The sequence below is a fragment of the Centropristis striata genome, chromosome 6 (genome assembly GCF_030273125.1).
Source record: "Centropristis striata isolate RG_2023a ecotype Rhode Island chromosome 6, C.striata_1.0, whole genome shotgun sequence".
NCBI lineage: Eukaryota > Metazoa > Chordata > Actinopteri > Perciformes > Serranidae > Centropristis > Centropristis striata.
The window spans coordinates 1,880,167-1,904,466 of NC_081522.1; the positions used below are offsets into that span (position 1 = coordinate 1,880,167).

The 24,300-nt window shown below is 36.1% G+C and overlaps 1 protein-coding gene across 2 annotated transcripts in view; it reads right to left on the reverse strand.

The window, feature by feature from the left end:
- Positions 1 to 22,983, reverse strand: part of aars1 (alanyl-tRNA synthetase 1) — a 44,102-nt gene extending 21,119 nt beyond the window's left edge. The window contains exons 1-8 of one of the 2 annotated variants that reach the window (XM_059334472.1): positions 22,880 to 22,961; positions 17,678 to 17,831; positions 15,825 to 16,013; positions 11,116 to 11,261; positions 8,391 to 8,582; positions 4,383 to 4,527; positions 2,441 to 2,586; positions 991 to 1,099 (exon numbers count right to left, since the gene is read on the reverse strand). In XM_059334472.1, coding sequence (XP_059190455.1) covers positions 991 to 1,099; positions 2,441 to 2,586; positions 4,383 to 4,527; positions 8,391 to 8,582; positions 11,116 to 11,261; positions 15,825 to 16,013; positions 17,678 to 17,821 — 1,071 coding nt within the window. In that variant the 5' untranslated portion in view covers positions 17,822 to 17,831; positions 22,880 to 22,961. Of the gene's footprint in view, positions 1 to 990; positions 1,100 to 2,440; positions 2,587 to 4,382; positions 4,528 to 8,390; positions 8,583 to 11,115; positions 11,262 to 15,824; positions 16,014 to 17,677; positions 17,836 to 22,879 lie in introns of both variants that reach the window. The other variant, XM_059334471.1, reaches the window with a different exon arrangement.
- Positions 22,984 to 24,300: the final 1,317 nt, after the last annotated feature.

The following is a 24,300-nucleotide window of genomic DNA, read 5'->3' on the forward strand; positions in this document are numbered from 1 at the left end:
TACAAATATTATAAACAATTATATACACTACCGGTCAAAAGTTTTAGAACACTCCGATTTTTCCAGTTTTTTATTGAAATTCAAGCAGTTCAAGTCAAATGAACAGCTTGAAAGGGTACAAAGGTAAGTGGTGAACTGCCAGAGGTAAATAAAAAAAGGTAAGCTTAACCAAAACTGAAAAATAATGTACATTTCAGAATTATACAAGTAGGCCTTTTTCAGGGAACAATAAGTGGGTTAACAACTTAACTCTATGGAGTCTTGGGCTATTTTGTCCTTTTTTGAATTCTTTTCATGTCTTTGTAAGTCATTTTGTGTCTTTTTTTGGTAACTTTGTGTCTTTTTTTAGTCATTTTGTGTCTTTTTTTGTCATTTTGTGTCTTTTTTTAGTCATTTTGTGTCTTTTTTTGTCATTTTGTGTCTTTTTTTATCATTTTGTGTCTTTTTTTAGTCCTTTAGTCCAACATAAAATGTGATTTTGAATCTTTTTTTTACTTTCAAAACACTATCATGCTCAATAAAGAATTTTAAATGTTGCAAATGTGCATTAATTTCAGAGTACACTGAAACATTAAACTGCATAATTTTCAATTAAATTCTGGAAAAGTTGGTGTGTTCTAAAACTTTTGACCAGTAGTGTATATGAATAATCAATATAGTCACATACAAATATCATAAACAATTATATATATACTATAAACAATTTATATTACATTGTAAATACCTATACATGTATATTGTAAATTACTATATAAATATTATAAACATAAATACAATTACCATGTGTATTACAAACAGTCTACATATGTCCATGTTACAGAGGCTTTTCTAAATTTCTGTACTTTGTAAAGATGATGTCTTTGTATTTGTTTTTATATTTTATATTTGTTTTTAACATATGTAGTGACTCAAGTATCGGTATAAAACCGTATGGTGAGTCACACCTCTAGAGACGACTGAGGCTAGAAAGTTAAAAAAAGAAAATCTCACCAGGGAATCGACCACCACATCCACCAGGGAGGCAAAAAAGCCTCTCTGAGCTCCCAGCTTCTCATGGGAATAACGAACAGCACGGCGCAGGATTCTCCTCAACACGTAGCTAAACAACAACAACAACAAACACATGACTTGTTAAAAAATGAACTTAATTAATAGATTGGTCTTTTTCAATTCAATTCAATTCAATTCAAACAACTTTATTTATCCCAAATAGGGCAATTCAGTTTGCAGTCTCCAGTCAGACAGCGCACGAGACAAAGCAAAAACAAAACAACAAATAAAACAAACAAACAAAACAAAAGCAGGACAGCACATAAACCAAACAATCAACAAATCAGTGTGAGGGTAGCAGCAATATCGTTAATAGTTTTGGATTTTTCATTAGTTTTAGTTTTAATTTCGTTGTCAATTTTTGTTTTCAAATTCAGTTAGTTTTAGTTAGTTTTTAGAGTGAGTTTTCTAGTTTTAATTAGTTTTTATTTTTTGGAAAATGCTTAGTTTTAGTTTAGTTTTTATTAGTTTTAGCGTTAGTTTTAGTTGTTTTGTAATGGGGTATTTGTTGGGTGCCAGATTCAATAAGGTCACAATAAATGTTTCCTTTATTTCCTTTGTCTGATCCAGCTCAGCCCCAATAAGGTTATTAAGTCATAAAACCAGATAAATGAAATTGATTTCATATCAACCAAAAAGGTTTATGTATGAAAAAAGTTGACAAAGAGGAAAACGAAGGACATTTTCACTATAATTTTAGTTAGTTTTGGAACCACAAAATACAGTTTCAGTTAGTTATCATTTTTTAAAAACTCCAGTTTTTATTTTCATTTCAGTTATAATAGTTTTGGATTTTTCATTAGTTTAAGTTTTAATTTTGTTGTGAATTTTTGTCTTCAAATTCAGTTAGTTTTAGTTAGTTTTTAGAGTGAGTTTGCTAGTTTTAGTTTAGTTTTTATTAGTTTTAGTGTTAGTTTTAGTTTTTTTGTAATGGGTATGTGCCTTTATTTCCTTTGGTTTATCATCTCAGCCCCAATAAGGTTATTAACGCTTACAGTTCTGGGTGTTTTGAATTTTGGTTCTAGTGTAAACATCCCAGTCTCAGTAAACATATTCACCATGTGTTCCTGCATGTTCAAATAGAAACACTGAATTATGAATGAAAAAAGTTGACAAAAACAAAAACGAAGGACATTTTCACTATAATTTTAGTTAGTTTTAGTTAGTTTTGTAACCACACAACACAGTTTCAGTTAGTTATCATTTTTAAAAAAACTCTTGTTTTTATTTTTTATTTCAGTTAGCGAAAATGTGTTTTCAATTCTAGTTTTCATTATTTCGTTAGTTTTCGTTAACTGTAATAACCTTGCAGTGGACCACAGTAGAAACAATCTCAGGACAGAATGAGGGGAAGAGTAATAAATAACGCTCTGCAGTGTTCGTGTCTCACCCTCTTCCTGTGTTGTCGGGCCGGCCGCCGTCTGACAGGGCGATGGTGATGGTGCGGGCGTGGTCGGCCAGCACGCGGTACGCCATGTCGATACCGTCAGTGTCCTCGGCACCTACTTTACCGGTGTAAGGCCGGGCTCCTGTACCCTGAAACAAACACAAAACATTACGTTTAAACAATCAGTGTTTCACTGCTTTTTTTCTGATATACTGTATAGTCTAGACGGATTTCAGAATAAAGGCCTTCTATAAGAAGTGAGGAGCATTTATGGGTACAAGTCAGGAACCGGCCTACCTTACATATCTCAAGGGTGCTGAGTCCAAAAAAAATGGTTCCCAAGCGAAATTTTGAGTTTTTGACCTTCTAATTTGTATCAAATGGCCACCAAATTGCCCATCTTGCTCAGTCATTGGACCATTTCCCCTTAGTTTTTTTGTAAGTAGGCAATCAAGATGAGGAAATTAAGTTTCTGGATCTATAGTCTAGGGTCAGAGCAAGGATATAGTGGAGGCTCAGTGTCTTTTTATGTATATATATGTATGCAAAATACCAACTGTAACACTTAAAGTGATATTGATTGAATATTTATGTCGGCCATAAAAAAATGACACAAATAATGCTTAATTTCACCTTAAAAGTTGGTATTTTGCATATATATAAATATACATAAAAAAGACACTGAGCCTCCACTATATCCTTGCTCTGACCCTAGACTATAGATCCAGAAACTTCATTTCCTCATCTCTGATTGACTACTTATAAAAAAACTAAGGGGAAAATGGTCCAACAACTTGGCAAGATGGGCAATTTGGCCGCCATTTTGATATGCAAATGAGAAGGTCAAAAACTCAAAATTTCGCTTGGGAACCATTTTTTGGATTTTTGGATTCAGCACCCTTGAAATAAGTAAAGTAGGCCGGTTCCTGACTTGTACCCATAAATGCTCCTCACTTTCACTTTTTGGACAATTCAGTCTAGATTAGTACACCCACAGCCCTCCATAGGACCAGGTGAACAATCTAATTAGGGGCCGAGCACTAACGGTGCGAGGACCCTATTGTAATTGGTCCATTTATTATTATTTTTCTGGCAAATGAATCGCTTATTTGGGGGCTTTATCATATTCAAAAACTCACCATTTTTGGAATATAAGTCGCTCTACCATGAAATTTACGTATTCTAGTATTCAATAATGAAAACTAGAATTGAAAAAACATTTTCGTTAACTGAAATAAAAATTAAAAACTAGAGTTTTTTTAAAAAACGATAACTAACAAACTGTATTTTGTGGTTACAAAACTAACTAAAACTAGTGATAGTGAAATAGTGAAAATGTCCTTAGTTTTTTGTTTTTGTCAACTTTTTTCATTCATAATTCAGTGTTTCTATTTGAACATGCAACACATGGTGAATATGTTTACTGAGACTGGGATGTTTACACTAGAACCAAAATACAAAACACCAGAACTGTAAGAGTTAATAACCTTATTGGGGCTGAGATGATAAACCAAATGAAATAAAGTAAACATTTATTATGACCTCTTTGAATCTGGCACCCAACATATAGCCCATTACAAAAAAACTAAAACTAACACTAAAACTAATAAAAACTAAACTAAAACTAAGCATTTTCAAAAAATAAAAACTAAACTAAAACTAGAAAACTCACTCTAAAAACTAACTAAAACTAACTGAATTTGAAAACAAAAATTCACAACGAAATTAAAACTAAAACTAATGAAAAAACCAAAACTATTATAACCTTGCATACTACACATGGTTATCCTAGAATTATTGTCCATTATGGCTTTTTTACCAGTAGGTCTGGTCAAGTGTGCATTCATGTGGTGTGTAAAACTTTGCATTGACTGACAACACTTCCATTCAGTTTTACAATCTTTTTTTGGTTTGTGTGTTTGTTTTTTACATCTGGGGCCATTACCTTCTGAATGGCATCAAAGTATGGGATGAAGAGGTCAGTGTCGTAGTTGGACATCTTGTTCTGCAGGACGGACACCAGGCGCTCCAGACCCATCCCCGTGTCGATGCTCTTCTTAGGCAGCGGCTTCAACAAAGTCTCCGACTCTCTGAACAGGGTGCAAAGAAAAACCATGGTTACCAAAAAAACAGACTCACAGATCACTTTTAGATAAGGAGGTCTCCTAGTGGGAGACAAGGTTATAATAGTTTTGGATTTTTCATTAGTTTTAGTTTTAATTTCGTTGTGAATTTTTGTTTTTAAATTCAGTTAGTTTTAGTTAGTTTTTAGAGTGAGTTTGCTAGTTTTAGTTGAGTTTTTATTAGTTTTAGTGTTAGTTTTAGTTTTTTTGTAATGGGCTATATGTTGGGTGCGACATTCAAAGTGGTCATAATAAATGTTTCCTTTATTTCCTTTGGTTTATCATCTCAGCCCCAATAAGGTTATTAACTGTTTTGAATTTTGGTTCTAGTGTAAACATCCCAGTCTCAGTAAACATATTCACCATGTGTTGCATGTTCAAATAGAAACACTGAATTATGTATGAAAAAAGTTGACAAAGACGAAAACTAAGAACATTTTCACTATAATTTTAGTTAGTTTTAGTTAGTTTTGTAACCACACAATACAGTTTCAGTTAGTTATCGTTTTTTTAAAAAACTCTTCTTTTTATTTTTATTTCGGTTAACGAAAATGTTTTTTCAATTTTAGTTTTCGTTATTTTGTTAGTTTTCGTTAACTATAATAACCTTGGTGGGAGAGCACTCAGGTTGTTCTTATTGTGTGCAGTTGTCAAAGGGAGGATAAGACAGTTTTGTTCAGGTCACAAAGTTTAAACTGTGGATTATTTTAGATAGAGGCAATGATTCTTCTGATGCCATTTCTATCTGGGTCTATTCTCAAGCATGTGCACACAACCTTTGGGTTTTAAAACCCTTTCAGAAACCATATGATGGGTTCACACAACCAAGTAATAAAAGGAGGTTTCTACTGTTGAGGTGGACATTTATAGAACTGCATCATGTGCAACCTGCACAAACAATAGAAGCAACTGTAAAGAGGTGTGGAGAGAGGGTGTGTGCAGTCTCAGTAGCTAGACTGCTTATTGTGACAATAAAAGGTGTGTACAAATTCCATCAACACTTTATTTTTATGTTTATGCTGTCACAAAGCTTGTGATCACTTCTTTATATAACCAGCGAAACTGGTTACAAGCCTCGACTGAAACAGACGAGGCATCACAACAAATTATGCTGTAAATAATCCAGATGTAAATCATTTTTAATTTGGTCTCCAAATGGTAAAAATATAATTTTTACCGTTGTTAGATTACGGTGACCTGCTGTACATAAACGCCCCTGACCAGTACCTCAAGAAACTGGATACCGTCTACCACTGTGCTCTGCGATTTTTAACTGGCTGTGGAAATCGTGTCCACCATTGTACCCTGTATGCCACTGCAAAATGTCCATCACTATCTGTACGCAGACTCTCACACTGGTTGTTTTTTGTGTCTTATTGGGCTGGTCCCTTCATATCTATGTGTTTACATGTCCACAAACAAATGTAGCTATGGTCTGCGTTCTAGGGATGTGTTACAGATGTTGGTACCCAAAACTAGAACTGAGTTAGGGAAAAGGCCTTTAAATATGCTGCCTTCTGCCTGGAACATTGTGCAAAAGCAGCTGAAGCTGTCGGAGCTGGTCACCTTGGGAGAATTCAAAGGAATCCTGAAGGACAGAGAAGATCGTTCTCTTGGTCAATGCAATTGTTTGTAAAACTACTGATAACGACCGGGTTTATTCATTCATCTGTCACCAGTTTATTTATTTCATTTTTAACTGTACTCATTTCAATCTTCATATAGTCTTGTCCCTGATCTTGTTTGTACTTTAATTGATGTTGAATGTGGTGTATGAGAATTGTGGTTGATTGTTCTTATTTTATCATGGTGCTGCCTTCTTGGCCAGGTCATTCTTGAAAAAGAGATTTTAATCTCAATGATTTTTACCTGGTTAAATAAAGGATATTGATTGATTGATTGATTGAGATGCTGATGTGAAAATAACAGCGTCAGTTTGACCAGAAAACGTAAAAAATAAAAAAAAGAATGTGCCACACATGCAAGTGAGGAAGCATCTCTCTCAACTTGACAACATTTTGAAAATATCTTCATCATTTTGACAATACATGCGCTTGGAAAAAGCCAGATAGAAATGTGCTGTAATAAGCACACAACACAACGGAGTAAAAACTGATACACGCAGATAATTCAGATATTATCATCAAAAGGCTAATTCTAGATAAACAGCCATTATCTTCAATAATATCTGAATCAGAATTTTTCTGAAGTCTGAGCAGAGAGGCACACCAGGAAGTGCCTTAAGCTGCATTCTACCGAAAATTCCAGCAGGGGGCGCTGAGTTTGATGGCAAAAAAATCTGTCCATTAATTTCAATGCAAAATGAGAAAACTTCTCACTTGATTTATTACCTCAGAATTTTTTTTCTTAGGACAACACTATGGTCTGAATCGCTAGTAAAACAAATTCTAATAACTCTAAAAAAAATTCTAATAATTCTAATAATGGCCCCATTTAGAAGAAAATAGAAGATAAAGAATCGTATGATTTGGGGCGGGGCTACCTTTGATTGACAGGTCACTAACAAGGCGAGCCGTCACCAGGAGAGAAGCAGAGCAATGCGTATCCACGGCAACGTGTCAGTAAAGTTATATATAACGTTATATAGATAGAAAAGAGGACGTTTAGCGGTTTGGTCTCATAACTTTGACCCTTTCACTGTATTTTCACTTAATGACAGTTTATTTGAATGTTTTGTTCATTAAATGTCTTGTTCAGTGTTTTATTGGACTAACAGACACTCCAAGGAGTCGCTGCTCAGTTTTCTGAGATCAGTAACATTAATTTTGTTTTTGTTTTTTGCCAAAACTAACATCCCAGTTAATGCTCCAGTTAATGCTAACATGAATTAGCAGCAGCTTCTCTCAGTCAGGTTGAGGTGTAGAGAGGCTGTAGTCAGTGATCAGATCCCTCTCCTCCTCCACAGTCCAAATATGGTCATGCTTCCTGTATCGGAAACAAGATGGCGACGAGTATAACGATGAACTCGAGGCTTCCAGCGGGCCACAAACCAACTGGTGACGTCACGGTGACTACGTCCATTATTTATATACAGTCTGTGGCCCGTTTCCATAATTGCAAAGTTTTTCTTTATGCGTTGCATCCATCATGTAATTAGTTAAAGCGTTTGCTTGTGTTGTGTCCGTTTTCAATTTGTCGTGCATTGAGATTTCAGGGCCATCGTACTATACAGTCACCAAGGTTATTATAGTTAACTAAGACTAACGAAATAACGAAAACTAGAATTGAAAAAACATTTTCGTTAACTGAAATAAAAATAAAAACTAGAGTTTTTAAAAAAACGATAACTGAAACTGTATTTTGTGGCTACAAAACTAACTAAAACTAACTAAAATTATAGTGAAAATGTCCTTAGTTTTTGTCAACTTTTTTCATTCATAATTCAGTGTTTCTATTTGAACAAGCAACACATGGTGAATATGTTTACTGAGACTGGGATGTCTACACTAGAACCAAAATACAAAACACCCAGAACTGTAAGAGGTAATAACCTTATTGGGGCTGAGATGATAAACCAAAGGAAATAAAGGCAAAATTTATTATGACCTCTTTGAATCTGGCACCCAACACATAGCCCATTACAAAAAAACTAACACTAACACTAAAACTAATAAAAACTAAACTAAAACTAAGCATTTTCAAAAAATAAAAACTAAACTAAAACTAGAAAACTCACTCTAAAAACTAACTAAAACTAACTGAATTTGAAAACAAAAATTCACAACGAAATTAAAACTAAAACTAATGAAAAATCCAAAACTATTATAACCTTGACAGTCACCATACTATATTGTGTGCACATCTGTTACCTGTTGAACTGGATGAACACCAGATTCCAGATCTCCAGGACATTTGGATCGTCCATGTTCACCAGGTGAGAGGCGTCCCTCCCTCCGATGCGGTCAAAGTGGATCTCGCTGCAGGGACCGCAGGGCCCGGTGTCCCCCATCTCCCAGAAGTTATCCTTCATACTGCCAGGCAGGATGCGAGCCTCGTCCACCCTGAGAGAAGCACAGCGAGGATTTCATTAACCCATTGAAGCCTGGAAAGCGGATATGTCATTTTGTAATAATAATAATAATAATAATAATAATAATAATAATACATTTTATTTGGAGGCGCCTTTCTTGGCACTCAAGGACACCGTACAAAAAAGATAGAAAAGATTCAGCGATAAAATACAATAAAATACACAGAATTAATACCAATACAATACAAAAGATAGATTGTAGTATTTGTATAAGCTCTCAAATACTTCTTGAAGTTTTTAAATCCTCCTTAAAAACACACTTTTTCTCCCTGGCTTTTAATCAAGTTTAAGTGGACATCTTGCAAAAACAAAATTTTATTTACATTTTTAATTTATTTTATTATATTTCTAATTCTCAATATTTGTTTCATAGCACCAACATTTTTATACTGTATATTCATATTTATTCTGCACTGGAATTCTACTCCTTAATACATACTCCTTCTTTAGACACTTTATTTGTATTTTTACATTACATTTTATTGTATTTTATTGTATTTTTATATTTTATTGCTTGAAGTATGCCTAGGTTGTTCTTTTTATTTAATTGTGTTGTTATTGTCTCTGTGTGTAATGCTGCTGCTACACTGCAATTTCCCAGCTTGGGATAAATAAAGTCTATCTATTTTATTCTATTGTTGCACTGTGTTTATGTATTTTATTTTTTTAGTTTTTACTGTATTTCCTGCAACTGTGATATCTGTACAGCACTTTGGTCAACCCCGGTTGTTTTAAATGTGCTCTATAAATAAAGTTTGACTTGACTTGACTTTTTGAATTTCATTTCTATCTGCTACAGAGGCTGAAAAATCTATTATTTAGTAGAAGCGTTGACACTTCTGTTGAATTTTCAGAAAAACTTCAGGTTTTAGGGGCTGATTTTAAAATCGCCCAGAGGTTTTACAGGCGTTTTAGGCCTCAATGGGTTAAATTAATTCTGTTAATAGGTAAAAATTACGTTGTGTCACATTTAGGAAATTCCTACAGAATCATTTTTAAAATCAAACATGATATGAATCATAACCCAATGATACTTTATGACACAGTCACAATCTGCACAACTAATAAAAAGTAATTACACGGATGTCTCAACAAGAAGAGAGACAGAATTTACTGTTGGATCTGCTTTAGCAGTTTAACAATTTGTTTTTGTAAGCAAGCTGTTGAAGGGAGTAAAGAAAAATCAAATGCGGATATCAAAGCAAAGCCAAAAGAAAAAAAAGAGGAGAGGAAAGGATCAAAGACAGTCTAATGCTAAGTGGGGAAAAAATGTCAACTGAGAGCTTTGAATGAAGAAATAAAGAAATAAATAAATAAATGCATTGATGAAACACCAAGGGGAAAGTGTGTTTCTTGCATTGGGACATGAAAAGATACAATGATGAGATATGATTTGAGACAGAGAGGAGGAGAAATGGAGACGGAGAGACAATCTGAGGATGTTGTTGTAAGCAGTGGGGAGGCTCAGTGGGACTGGGGGAGGAGAAGAAGGCAGAGCCCCAGAGAATGATCCCACAACACTATGCAATTCATATAAACAGGCCAGATAGTAGTGATGGGACCAACAACACTGGTGCGTCAGCACTGTGCCGAGCACACAAGAGTGAAACCCGTATTGGTGCGTATATTGCTTTAAAAAAAAAAAAATCATGTGACCGATACAGGTAGTGCAGGGGTGTCAAACTCTGGCCCGCGGGCCAAATTTGTCCCGCAGTGTAGTTTTATTTGGCCCGCGAGGCAATACCAAATTATTATCTTATTATTGTACTATAAAAGCTGACCCGCCGGTATTATACGACGCATTTACCGCTAATACTACAAATCCCACAATGCCCTGCTGTTGTTTTGGCGCGTCAATCAGGACAGGACCCAGAAACGCTCCTCTGTGACAGTCGTCATAGCAACCTCAAGCTAGAGCTGTCTCCCAGCTACCCCTTCCCAAAAATGGAGAAAAGAAAGGCAGAATTTATTAACCTGTTGAAAAAGTTTATTTTGATATTTAAATCAGAAGGATGCAAATAGAAAAGAGGCATACGATTTTTATTTAACTTTTATTTAATAAATTAATGACATTGATGTGTTTTTTATTTGAAATTTGATTTTGCATGTCTGCACTATTTAGTTATATATTGTATGTTTATAAGCGTTGCTGGTTCCATATTTAATGTTAAAGCAAAACATGTTTGGTATATATTAAAAGGTTTATTTGTTCAATGTTGGCCCGCGATTTTATTCAAGTTTTACATTTTGGCCCATTGTGTATTTGAGTTTGAATACCGGCGGGTCAGCTTTTATAGTACAATAATTATATAATAATTTGGTATTGCCTCGCGGGCAAAATAAAATTACACTGCGGGCCAAACTCTGGCCCGCGGGCCAAATTTGGCCCGCGGGCCAGAGTTTGACACTCCTGCACTACCTGTATCGGTCTCATGATTTTTTTTTTTTACCCTGAGATAGACAGTAGTTTCATCTGTTACATTTCATTCTCCAGCTGGTCTTACCCGAGGTCGATCCAGATCTGTTTGCACTCCAGGTCAGGCTCCAGGCCGGCCTCAGCGCTGCCCCCGAAGTAGGTGACATACAGACGGTCGATGGGAATACCAAACTCCTTAGTCAGCAGCTCCAAGGCCATCGTACAGGCCAGGTGCTGCAGAGAGAGACGAGACAGAGACAAGACAGCAGGACCAGAATAAGAGAAAGTAACTCCACACAACTGGGTTAGAGCTGGCTCCGTACTCGGTCTCAGGCCGGAGACTTTTGAGACTGTGGTGGAGAGGAGAACACTGAATAAACAATGATCAGCAGCTTCTCCATCACACAGTAGAAAAACAGCACTTTTTATACACACTGTTCACTGCAACTTATTGGTTTCACGGCACCTACACTACTGGTCAAAAGTTTTAGAACACACCAACTTTTCCAGAATTTAATTGAAAATGATGCAGTTTAATGTCTCAGTGTACTCTGAAATTAATGCACATTTGCAACATTTAAAATTCTTTATTGAGCATGATAGTGTTTTGAAAGTTAAAAAAAGATTCAAAATCACATTTTATGTTGGACTAAAGGACTAAAAAAAAAGACACAAAATGACCAAAGAAAGACACAAAATGACAAAAAAAGACACCAAAAGACACAAAATGACTAAAAAAAGACACAAAATGACTTACAAAGACATGAAAAGAATTCAAAAATGGACAAAATAGCCCAAGACTCCATAGAGTTAAGTTGTTAACCCATTTCTTGTTCCCTGAAAAAGGCCTACTTGTATAATTCTGAAATACGTTATATTTTACCTTTTTTTATTTACCTCTGGCAGTTCACCACTTACCTTTGTACCCTTTCAAGCTGTTCATTTGACTTGAACTGCTTGATTTTCAATAAAAAAAATGGAAAAATTGGGGTGTTCTAAAACTTTCGACCGGTAGTGTATATTTTTATACTGTATATTTATATTAAATTCTGCAGTAAAATAAATACTCCTTCTTTAGACATTTTTATTGCATTTATTGCTTGAAGTATGCCTAGGTTGTTCTTTTTATTTAATTGTGTTGTCATCGTCTCTGTGTGTAATGTAAGTATATCTATCTATCTATCTATCTATCTATCTATCTAGAGAGGCGCAGGCCAAAATGTGCTTAAATAAACCCCCAACCTGATTCACATGAGAATATAAAGTTAGTATTGTTCAAGATGACCCTGTTACGTCCTTGGGGTACGGTGTGTGTTTTGGGTTTTGTTTTGTTTGCGCCTCAGGACCGCAGCAGCGTCACTGGCTCCGCAAGAGGGAATCCCCGCTGGGTAACACCTCCACCGAAGGCCGGATGGAGTGTTCCCCTGGCTCCGCCCTCTGTCCGCTCGTTGGTCTGGCGTCCAATCACCTGCCGCACCTGCCTCCAGCTCGGCCTTAAAGGAACACTCCACCGTTTTTTCATATTAAAACATGTTATTCGGGTAAGTAAGACGAGTTGATACAGACCTCTTGCGTCTCAATGCGTGCACTCAATCGCCCTGGCGCGCGGCGCCACTTGGCTAGCACTTAGCTTAGCCCAGTTCATTCATTAGGATCCAAACAGATGGACAGTTAGAAGCGACCAAACTCCTCCACGTTTTCCCTATTTAAATACAGCTACACGAGTAGTTAAACGACCAAGTATGGCGACACAAAATAAAACGTGGCGCTTAACTATAATGTATAATGATCCTGAAAAATCTTCTCCCCTCAGGAGTGATGATATTACTGCGCCGAGTCGAAGTGCTCCCAAGTGCTATTCCGCCATACATTATAGTTCTCCTTTTTATCCGCTTAGAAAAGCGCCACGTTTTATTTTGTGTCACCATACTTGGTCGTTTAACTACTCGTGTAGCTGTATTTAAATAGGGAAAACGTGGAGGAGTTTGGTCGCTTCTAACTGTCCATCTGTTTGGATCCTAATGAATGAACTGGGCTAAGCTAAGTGCTAGCCAAGTAGCTCCACGCGCCAGGGCGATTGAGTGCACGCATTGAGACGCAAGAGGTCTGTATCAACTCGTCTTACTTGACCGAATAACATGTTTTAATATGAAAAAACGGTGGAGTGTTCCTTTAAGAGCAGCTTCGCGGGGCTGTGGACGCCCCTTCTTCTTTGTCTTTGCATGGCTTTGTGTAAAGTGTGTCTCTTGGTTTGATAAGAAGGTATTTGAAAACCTAGTGTGGGTATTGAGAAATTGAGGCACTCGTGTTGTTTGACTGTCTATTGGGCATTAGGTTTAGTTTTTTTTTCCCCACATTTATTCACATCACACTCCGATTATTACCTTTATTAGTCTCACTAGTTTATGGGTGGTTGCATTGCTGTATTTTTGTTTGTATAGAGTAAGAGTAAGCGTAGTCAGCCAGAGTTTCTTTGTTTGTTGTGTTTTAACCCATTGAAGCCTGGAAAGCGGATACGTCGTTTTGTAGTATTTGTATAAGCTCTCAAATACTTTTTGAATTTCATTTCTAAGAAAAAAATCTATTATTTAGTAGAAGCGTTGACACTTCTGTTGAATTTCCAGAAAAACTTCAGGTTTTAGGGGCTTTTTAGAGGTTTTACAGGCATTTTTTACAGGCGTTTTAGGCCTAAATGGGTTAAGTAAGATAGTTTTGGGGGGAAATCGAGTTAGTAAGATTGTTTTAGTTTGTTTGTTTTATGAGTTGGCGCCACCCTTCGCCCTTTGTTCATTGCCTCACATTACATCAACTTGTATCTAGCCTGAAGAAGGTTCTCCTTTCGTTACCTGTGTTTTATTTTGCTGTTACACAATAAAAATCTGTGTTTGCCTGAGTACACCGGCGTTGTGTTGCTTCCCTTTCCCCTAGACCTCCAACTGGGTTGTAACAGACCCAAAACTTAATTCCTGCACATTAACATGGCTACTTTCTCGATGGTTTCTCGTCGCTTAATCAGCCATGTTGATGGCACAGAAAAGGCCCCGACTCTTTTCAGGGTTCTACTGCTAGTACTGAATCATTTGTTAATGACATATAGTCTAGACGGAATTGTCCAAAAAGTGAAAGTGAGGAGCATTTATGGGTACAAGTCGGGAACTGGCCTACTTTACTTATTTGAAGGGTGCTGAATCCCAAAAAAAATGGTTCCCAAGCGAAATTTTGAGTTTTTGACCTTCTCATTTGCATATCAAAATGGCGGCCAAATTGCCCATCTTGCTCAGTTGTTGGACCATTTTCCCCAAGTTTTTTTGTAAGTAGGCAATCAAAGATGAGGAAATTAAGTTTCTGGATCTATAGTCTAGGGTCAGAGCAAGGATATAGTGGAGGCTCAGTGTCTTTATGTATATTTATATATATGCAAAATACCAACTTTTAAGGTGAAATTAAGCATTATTTGTGTGGTTTTTTTAAGGCCGACATAAATATTCAATCAATATCACTTTTAAATGTTCCAGTTGGTATTTTGCATATATATATATATATATATACATATATTTAAAAAAAGACACTGAGCCTCCACTATATCCTTGCTCTGACCCTAGACTATAGATCCAGAAACTTAATTTCCTCATCTTTGATTGCCTAATTACAATAAAACTAAGGGGAAATGGTCCAATGACTGAGCAAGATGGGCAATTGGCCATTTGATATACAAATTAGAAGGTCAAAAACTCAAAATTTCGCTTGGGAACCATTTTTTTTGGACTCAGCACCCTTGAGATATGTAAGGTAGGCCGGTTCCTGACTTGTACCCATAAATGCTCCTCACTTCTTATAGGAGGCCTTTATTCTGAAATCCGTCTAGACTATTATGAGCCCAGAAGTCATATTTGAGTTGTTAAATTCCCTACGCAGGTAGGACTGAGCGATACGACCAAGGGCACTGCAACAGATAAAGTTATGAGCAGAGCTAGACCAATAAGTCTGCCAGGCTGATATTTGGGTCAATATTAGCCTTTGCAGAGCAACAGATGCATCAGTGTAAGTGTACATGTTGGCTGATAAGTTGTAAGAAAATGCAGTATATAAATGCCAAATTAGGTTAGAGGTTATTTAGTAACACAGTGCGCCGCCAAGTATATATTTTAAGTGTAAAATAGCCTGCTTGGTATCTGGGTGACAATTCTAGATTTTTGCTTATCTTCAAAATTATTAGCTACTGATATGTCAGTTTTAAATATTGATATAGGTGTAAATGAGCTTTAGCAAGGTTCTTTGTGTTGTATTTGTATTATATAGCTTGTTATACACGATTATATATTTTCTAGGTGTTTTACAATGTTCTGATGCTTTTATTTTTGAAAAGGTGCCATCCAGTGTGAAATGGGTGCTTTTATTTTGAAAGGTAGTGACAGGAAATATAAGGTGGACAATGAAAAACGAACGGTAAATAATAATAAGTGCTTCTTAATTGATATAAAGTTGATATAAAGTATTAAAAAAAGCTGCTATAGTGTCTGGCTGTCAGGGGCACAAGTTTGTTAAAGTTTATTTTCTTCTTTCATATATATTAGTGGCTATTTTTGTTATCTTAACAATTGTAAAAGTGTTTATTTGCTAAAGCGCTAATGTTTGCTATTGTTTTCCTATCTCATAGCTCTTACGGTGAATTAACAAGGTGGTCAAGGAATGTCTTTTTTTTTTTTTTGTCAAATTGAGGCTTCACCTACACAAAGAGTGGACCGTCATCCAGCCAGGGGTGCTACATTAGGTTTCTACCCAGAATGAGTGTAATACCTTGAAGTAGTCACCAAAGGACCAGGAGCCCAGCATCTCAAAGAAGGTGTGGTGGTAGACATCTTTCCCAACGTCGTCCAGGTCGTTGTGTTTTCCTCCTGCACGGATGCACTTCTGGGTGTTGGCGGCACGCCGCAGCTTGGCCATCGGGTGGGACGGGTCGATGGTGTTGAGGAAGATGGGCTTGAACTGAGTGGAAGGAGTATAAGAAATGGATGAGTTGTCTTCAAATTAAAGTTTACAGTCAGGTGGCTTAGCTAAATAAAGGGGACATGCCGGACAAAAGCACCAATTTTTTTCCACATGCTCTCTGTCACCATAAGTTTCAATTTTTGGTAGGAGCCACTTCATCAAGATTGCAGATCGGAGATGGCAGCCATATAAAATCTATGAGAACCAATATATCTTCCAAACCACTTCGAAGGTCAATCTTGGTGTCAAAATATACATTTACTGGGTCAAAGAATCATTTAAAGTTATTGAGAATATCACTAGATGATTATTAAAATAGGTCATATAAAGTGCATGTATTTTGAAAAATTGATAAAATGCACAAAATGTGCAAGTGGCTGTGGTGCAAGGTGCTCAGGCAAGAAGGTACACTGGAATTACAAAGATCTTTGTAGTTGTAAATGTAATAAATAATAAAAGATCAAATGATCAAAAAATCACCTTGTGATGTTCTCAATAGCTTTAAATGATTCTTTGACCCAGTAAATGTAGATTTTGACACGAAAATTGACCTTCGAAGTGGCTTGGAAGACATGTTGGTTCTCATAGACTTTATATGGGTGCCATCTCCGATTTGCAATCTTGATGAAGTGGCTCCTACCAAAAATTGAAGCTTATGGTGATGGAGAGCATGTGGAAAAAATGTGGTGCTTTTGTCCGACGTGTCCCCTTTCTTCTTAAATCTGGTCCTAAGCCGCCTGATACAGTGGGTATTAAAGAACTATAGGGGGAAACTGTTGTGCTGGGATGTACTCCGGTTAGGGAATAAGGACACCGTTTTGACTTTAACTTCTTTATATTAAACTTTTCTCAGTAGCAGGTCAGTACACACATTTTCAACACATGCTGATTCTAAGGACCCCCGAACATAAACATAGCTGCCCTGTAAACTGCCCGACTCAAACAGACTGAACTAAAAAGTGCTTGAATAAATTATTAACCTGTTTAAATCAGCAATATCAATATACCAGAACCAACATTACTGAAATGCACTAAATCTATGCACGACACTTTGCTATGTTATTAATATTATTACTATTATTATTATTATATATACTGTTGCTGCCATTACTATTATTACTATATACTGTTATATACTACTATTATTATTATACCGGCCTTACCGGCCTTATTTATTATTATTATTATTACTATATACTGTAATATACTACTATTATTATTATACCGGGCTTATTTATTATTATTATTATTATTACTATTATTATTATATATTATATATCATATTATTTTACTTAAAATTACTTTATTCATATTTTTCATTTCATTTTTATATTGTTTATTATCTATTATTACGTCCTATTACTTCTTAAGTGTCCTTGTTCTATTCTGTGTTTTTTTCTATTGTTGTTTTTATTTATGCTACCTCGGTATTTTATTCTATTGTATTTTATTGTACTTGAATACCGGACTGCTGTGACAACCGAATTTCCCTTCGGGGATGAATAAAGTAATCTATCTATAATCAAATTAACAGATCAATAGGGTGTATTTGCTGGTCACAAAGGGAATTTATTTATAACAGTGGGTACATATGAGAGCCATCCTGAAGGAGAGAGGCACAGATATCTGTGCCGCAACCCTGAAGTCCATGGATATCGTACCTGGTTCATGCCGGCGTTGGCGAACAGCAGCGTGGGGTCATCCAGCGGGACGACGGCCGACGAGTGGACGTACTGATGCTCATGACGACGGAAGAAGTCGATGAACTTCTCGCGGATTTGAGCTGCACTCAAAGAGGAGTCCATTCTGAATCGGCTGTCTGAACCAAAAGACACACACACACACACACACACACACACACACACAAAAAAAGAGAAAATTAAAACAGTAACCACGGAGCATGTTTAAAGAGGAAACTCTCAGAGGTGGCAGCTTCATTTCTGCTTTAGCTTCATGTCCAATTAAACTGTTCTGGGTCTCTGACTGAAATGTTAAAACTTCTTTAACTAAAAGCCACTTGAGCCAATGTTGTTCCCTGACAAATTAACATAGGAAAAAGCTCTCTGAAACAAATATTTAGTTTTCTAAAGACTGCTGTGAAATATATTTGGTTACCATACGGCAATGACAGCAGTTACAACCAGTTAAACCAGCTAAGCCTTTTCTACAAGCCAGCAACTTGCTCTAAGGTTTGCTCTCCATCTGAATGAACACGTAAAAGCAGTTTAGACCAGCTATTCTCAACCTTGGGGTCGGGACCCCAATTGGGGTCTCGAGATGATTTCTGGGGGTCGCCAAATCATTTTGGAAGTCAGCTCTGTCTCCACTGTGTTAAAGTGTTCATGTGTTAGTGTGTTTTAGTCTTAATGTCTTTTTTTGGGGTAATTTTGTGGTCAATTTGTGTCTTTTTTGATAATTTTGTGGTCAATTTGTGTCTTTTTTGATAATTTTGTGGTCAATTTGTGTCAGGGTGACAAATGTTTGGATTTTGGACTACTGGTTGTATAAAACAGAGAACCAATAGGAGGGAGCTGGAAATGTTTGACGAGAAAAGAATGGCCGACAATTCTGACGATCAGTTTATCATCAAAGCAAAAATGTCAATCAACTAATCTGGATTATTTTTGCCTGTAGGCAGGCATGTCTTTGAGGTGCGTTCCTACAAGCAGTTTTGGCCAAAATGCTCTACTCTGTTATTCATTTCTCTTCAACAAAATGGCCTTTGGCTGTTCTCATAAAACCAACGACAACTCAGGAAACCTGTGAGGCAGAGGAGCCTTCTCATGCTGCAGGGCGCTGCTGTCAGACTGAGAACAGATCTGGAGTCAGCAGTATTGCATCTGACTTTGTTGCTGTACAGCATTCAGTGTTTCCCACAGACCAGATAGCAATTTGTGGTGCTCCACTGACACCGGTAAAGTCCTAAATTCTTTAAATATATCACTTTATTGACATTTCAAACATTTTTAGGTGAGAAAGTAGCCGTTTAGATCCCCAGAGCGTCGTTAATTTGTATAAATACCTGCTGTTTACAATTTTGTTCAGACGAATTCGGCGCTACTAAAAATAAAACGCCTGTTGCCCTTTATAACGATAGAATTTGTGCTTTTACTTTGAAAACAGGAAGCGAACCTACCCTCGATGTAGCTAGCTTGCCAGCTGTGAGATCGGCCCGGTTAATTGTAAAACATTTATTTATTGATGTGAATGCGGTGTCTTCTGTGTGTAGGCTAACGTTACGGACGTTACAGTTTTTTTAATCCCCTAGAGAGGAGAAAAAAATAACAGAATCATTTTGTGGCGGTCGGTCTCCATTATCTGGGGGTGCGCCACAGAATGGTCTATGTGTGGGAAACACTGGCATTGTCGTATTACTGCAGTACATGAACGCTGAATTAAATTATTTTTTCTGGTATTTCCAAGCTTTATTTGATAGAGACAGAGTCGAAGGGGGAGACATGCAGCAAAGGGGCCCGAATCCACTACGACAAGGACTCAACTAGAGCTGCAACAATTATTCGATTAGTCGAACAATAATCGATTATTAAATTAATCGTCAACTATTTTGATAATCGAATAATTGGTCTGAGCTGTTTTTTTTTAAAGACAATAAGTCCAAATTCTCTGATTTCAGCTTCTTCAATGTGAATATTTCTGGTTTCTTTGCTCCTTTATGACAATAAACTGAATATCTCTTTGGTTTGTGGACAAGACAAGAGATTTGAGGACGTCATCTTGTGGTTTGGAAAACACTGATTGATATTTTTCAACATTTTATTGACCAAACAACTAATCGATCAATCGTTTAAATAATCGACAGATGAACCCATTGAAGCCTGGAAAGCTGATACGTCGTTTTGTAGAATTTGTATAAGATCTCAAATACTTTTTGAATTTCATTTCTATCTGCTACAGAGGCTGAAAAATCTATTATTTAGTAGAAGCGTTGACACTTCTGTTGAATTTCCAGAAAAACTTCAGGTTTTAGGGGCTGATTTTAAAAACGCCCAGAGGTTTTACAGGCGTTTTAGGCGTCAATGGGTTAATCAATAATGAAAATAATTGTTATTTTACTCATTGTAACAAATCTATTGAATTTGAAACCAATTTCTTAATTCTCTCTTGTAAGTTCTTTATACACAAACACAGATTTCTCAAAGCTAAGCCAAAGTTTAAGGTGTTTCTACTTGAATTCAACTATCTTCTTAAGTCTCTCAGAATTGTAAAAGACAAAAAAATGAACTAATTCTTCAATAATATGACAGCCTGATGAATGTATAACATTAACTTCTAATAACTATGATCTTTTTTAAAAATCATTACCAATGAATGCACAGACTTTATGTACTTCATACTCTCTGCGTGACCAATGTATGTACCTCTTTTTCTTTTTATTATTATTGTAAATTATTAGTATTAATTATTAGTTGATTAGTTCTTTGTTTCATGACATTTGTTTCTTGGAATCTCTTTTTGTCTGACTTTATGATTGTAATGTTCCTTAATTGTCTATATATATATATATATATATATATATATATATATATAAAGAAAGAAAATGTTTAGTGCACATGTTTTTGAGTAAAAAGCTCTCTCTAAAAGATTTTTCAATAATAAGTTATAGGCATTAGTTAGTTTTTGGTGTTTAAGTTCTGGCCAAGTCAACATGAGATGAGTCTCTCAGAATTGTAAAAGACAAAAAAATGAACTAATTCTTCAATAATATGACAGCCTGATGAATGTATAACCTTAACTTCTAATAACCAGAGGTTTTACAGGCGTTTTAGGCCTCAATGGGTTAATCAATAATGAAAAGAATTGTTAGTTGTAGCCCTAGACACAACCTTAATGGTATGCACTCTACCAATGAGCCACCGACACGTCCATGCTCATCATTTCTTAATCCAAAATCAATCTCATCAACAGCCTTCAGGCTTGAATGCCTGCAGGTCACCCATTGCTGTCAAACAGGAATTGGAGAGTGCAATAATGAATGTAGTTAGTCAGGTGGCGGCTCAGCAGTTTTTTTTACATTACTTTGAATTAAATTAAAAATAGAAACCACCTTAGGACTGAATCACACCAGCTGCAAAGCAGAAATGAGGGGCATAACGTTGGGGGACCAATGGCTCCTTCTCTGCTTCCTACTCCCTACTTTCAGTGCCCTTGCTTGTACCACACCCATCTTCAACCTCCTTTTGGATCTCAACTGCACACTTCTTATGTCACTGCATCTTGCACAGTCGTGACACTTCTTCTGTGGTTTTTCCTGCTACAGCAGGTGTCTTTAACAACAAAAACATTCTCAGACTCATAAGACAAAAAACAAAATCAGCCACGCACTGTTGCATCTAGTCAATATTTTTGGTCTTCTAACCAAACACCTTAACTACAGTATCAATGAGGTCTATAATTAAAAGGCAGCACAGTAGTATTCCCATCAGTGGACTCATTTGTAAACTAGCAGGCAAAGGAAACCACACAACTGGTGCCTTGAGCTCTCTGGGGCCAGCAAGCGGACGGTAAACAACCTCCATCCCCATCCTGACTACTAAGTCACCCCGCTGGCAACCAGAGAAAGTGGAGACATCGGGGTGATGGGATGGAAAGTTTTGCCTTTGCAAAGAACAGACTGTTAGAAAATCAGTTTGCTTGTTAGAAAATGAGTTTGCTTATTGTGAGCAGTGGTGAAATGTAACTAAGTACATTTACTCAAGTACTGTACTTAAGTAAAATTTTGTGGTACTTGTACTTTACTTGAGTATTTCCACATATGTAACTTTATACTTCTACTCCACTACATTTTAGAGGCAAATATTGTACTTTTTACTCCACTACATTTAGCTGACAGCTTTAGTTACTTTTCATGTCAAGATTTAACATAAAAACATGATCAATTTAAAGTGAATTTGCATGTTTATAAATTAAACCACATAAAAGTATATTAAATGGTTAAAATTTGCCCTACCTGGACAACAGTAAAATGCTACTTACTTAAATGCATCAGTGCAAATAATTTAGTAATATGTTTAGAACATATAAAAGAATCTGAGTGCTTCATTCTGAATAACGAGTACTTTTACTTTTGATACTTTAAGTACATTTTGATGCTGATACTTTTGTACTTTTACTTCAGTAAGTTTTGAATGCAGGACTTTTACTTGTAGTGGAGTAATTTCACAGTGTGGTAGTAGTACTTTTACTTAAGTAAAGGACCTGAATACTTCTTCCACCACTGATTCTGAGGATGATGAAACTTCCACAAGAACATGGTTGAAACAAGACAACAGGGTGCAATAACTGACTACATAAAATACAGTAACAACAGGGGAAATTGTGCACTTTTAAGGATGGAAATAAGGAAAAACATAATTTGTGTTGGTTTTTCTGCAGCTACACTGACAAATGTAGTCTCCTAGACTTAACTTTAGTGATGTCTACCATTGGGGAGGCCCACAAATAGAGACTAAAGTGAGTTTCATCCGCAGGTCTAACATGAAGTGTCACAGGGTTCATTTATCTCCTCCTTCTGACTGAAATTATTACCATATGTCACCTGTACACCTTGGCTGTAAACACAGAAAGTGTTGGCAGAAATTGTGCCAGTTACATTATTGAGAAAGTGCTTCTAAAAGGCAGAATGTAGCATTATCTGACCGTCAGCTGGTTGTAAACTGCTGTGTTGGACTAGCCTGACAAGCTGATGTTAGCTAAAGCTAACTGTTAGCCACACCGGCTACCTCTACATGTTCAGCCTGACAGAGAGCTTTTAAACACACAATTCTCACAGGAAACCTACTTAACTGAATGGCACAGTAAACGTTATCAATTTAAACAGCATCTGAGTCAAAGATAATACTCACAGAAGTCGCTATTGCTGCAGAATGAATCAGTGACTGCTCCCAGACACACTGCTGAAGCCCACGCTGCTCGACCAAAAGGAAAGCAGGGAGCCAGAGGACACGCCCACTGCAGCCGCCCATTGGTCGAGAGCGCCGGTACGTCGGGGAAGGGCCGTTTTTATTGGACGAGCCAGCTGTCAATCTTAGCCCAGCCCGCCACATCAACGGTACGAGCTTCCCTGCCTTGGCTGATGCAATTTAAAAGACACCGGTGTGTCAATATATATACTTTGCGCATTTTGTGAATATAATGTTATGCAGGATTTTTTTATGTACTTGAGAAATTATTCATCTAACTTTTTTAATGTATCATACCTATTCAGCAAAAAAGATGTTCTTTGTTATTTTACTCATTGTATCAAATCTATTGAATTTGAAACCAATTTCTTAATTCTCTCTTGTAAGTTCTTTATACACAAACACAGATTTCTCAAAGCTAAGCCAAAGTTTAAGGTGTTTCTACTTTAATTCAACTATCTTCTTAAGTCTCTCAGAATTGTAAAAGACAAAAAAATGAACTAATTCTTCAATAATATGACAGCCTGATGAATGTATAACCTTAACTTCTAATAACTATATGATTTTTTTTAAAATCATTATCAATGAATGCACAGACTTTATGTACTTCGTACTCTCTGCGTCACCAATGTATGTACCTCTTTTTCTTTTTTATTATTATTATTTTAAATTATTTTTACTACTATTTCTCCTGATTAGGAGAAATAATGTTCCTTAATTGTCAATACAGACAATATATATATATATAAAGATTTTTCAATAATAAGTTATAGGCATTAGTTAGTTTTTGGTGTTTAAGTTCTGGCCAAGTCAACAATTTATATAATAATATATATATTTTTTATTTATATCAAACAATACAAAAAAATAAATAGAACTAAATAATATTTTTTAAAAATAGAAGAGTAATTAAGTGGAAAATAATGAAGCAAAAATAAATAAATAAATAATAAAATAAACAGACGCAAGATTACATGTTAAAGACATTTAACGCAGTGCATATGTTGGCAGTCTTCACAGCTTTTCTGTTTTGTAGACAGGAGAGAGTTGAGATTTAATATTCAAACTCTGGCTTAAACAAAAAGAAATTTGGTTTTTTTACTTGAAAACATTTGTGTATGTGGTATTTGGCAAAAAGAAATTAAATTTATTTAAAAAATATGCATCATCATCCTTCTTTTTGTGATCAAAGCAGCCAAAGATGACATCTTTATAATGCAAAGTAAACCCAGGGAGAATATTTCTGTTAACAAAGGAGGCAATGTCCTTCCACAGTTTGTTTGTTGTTTGTTTTTTGTCACTGATGTAATTTCCTTCACAAACACGCAATAGCGGAACCTTTTTCTCTGCGTGCTGTATTTCCG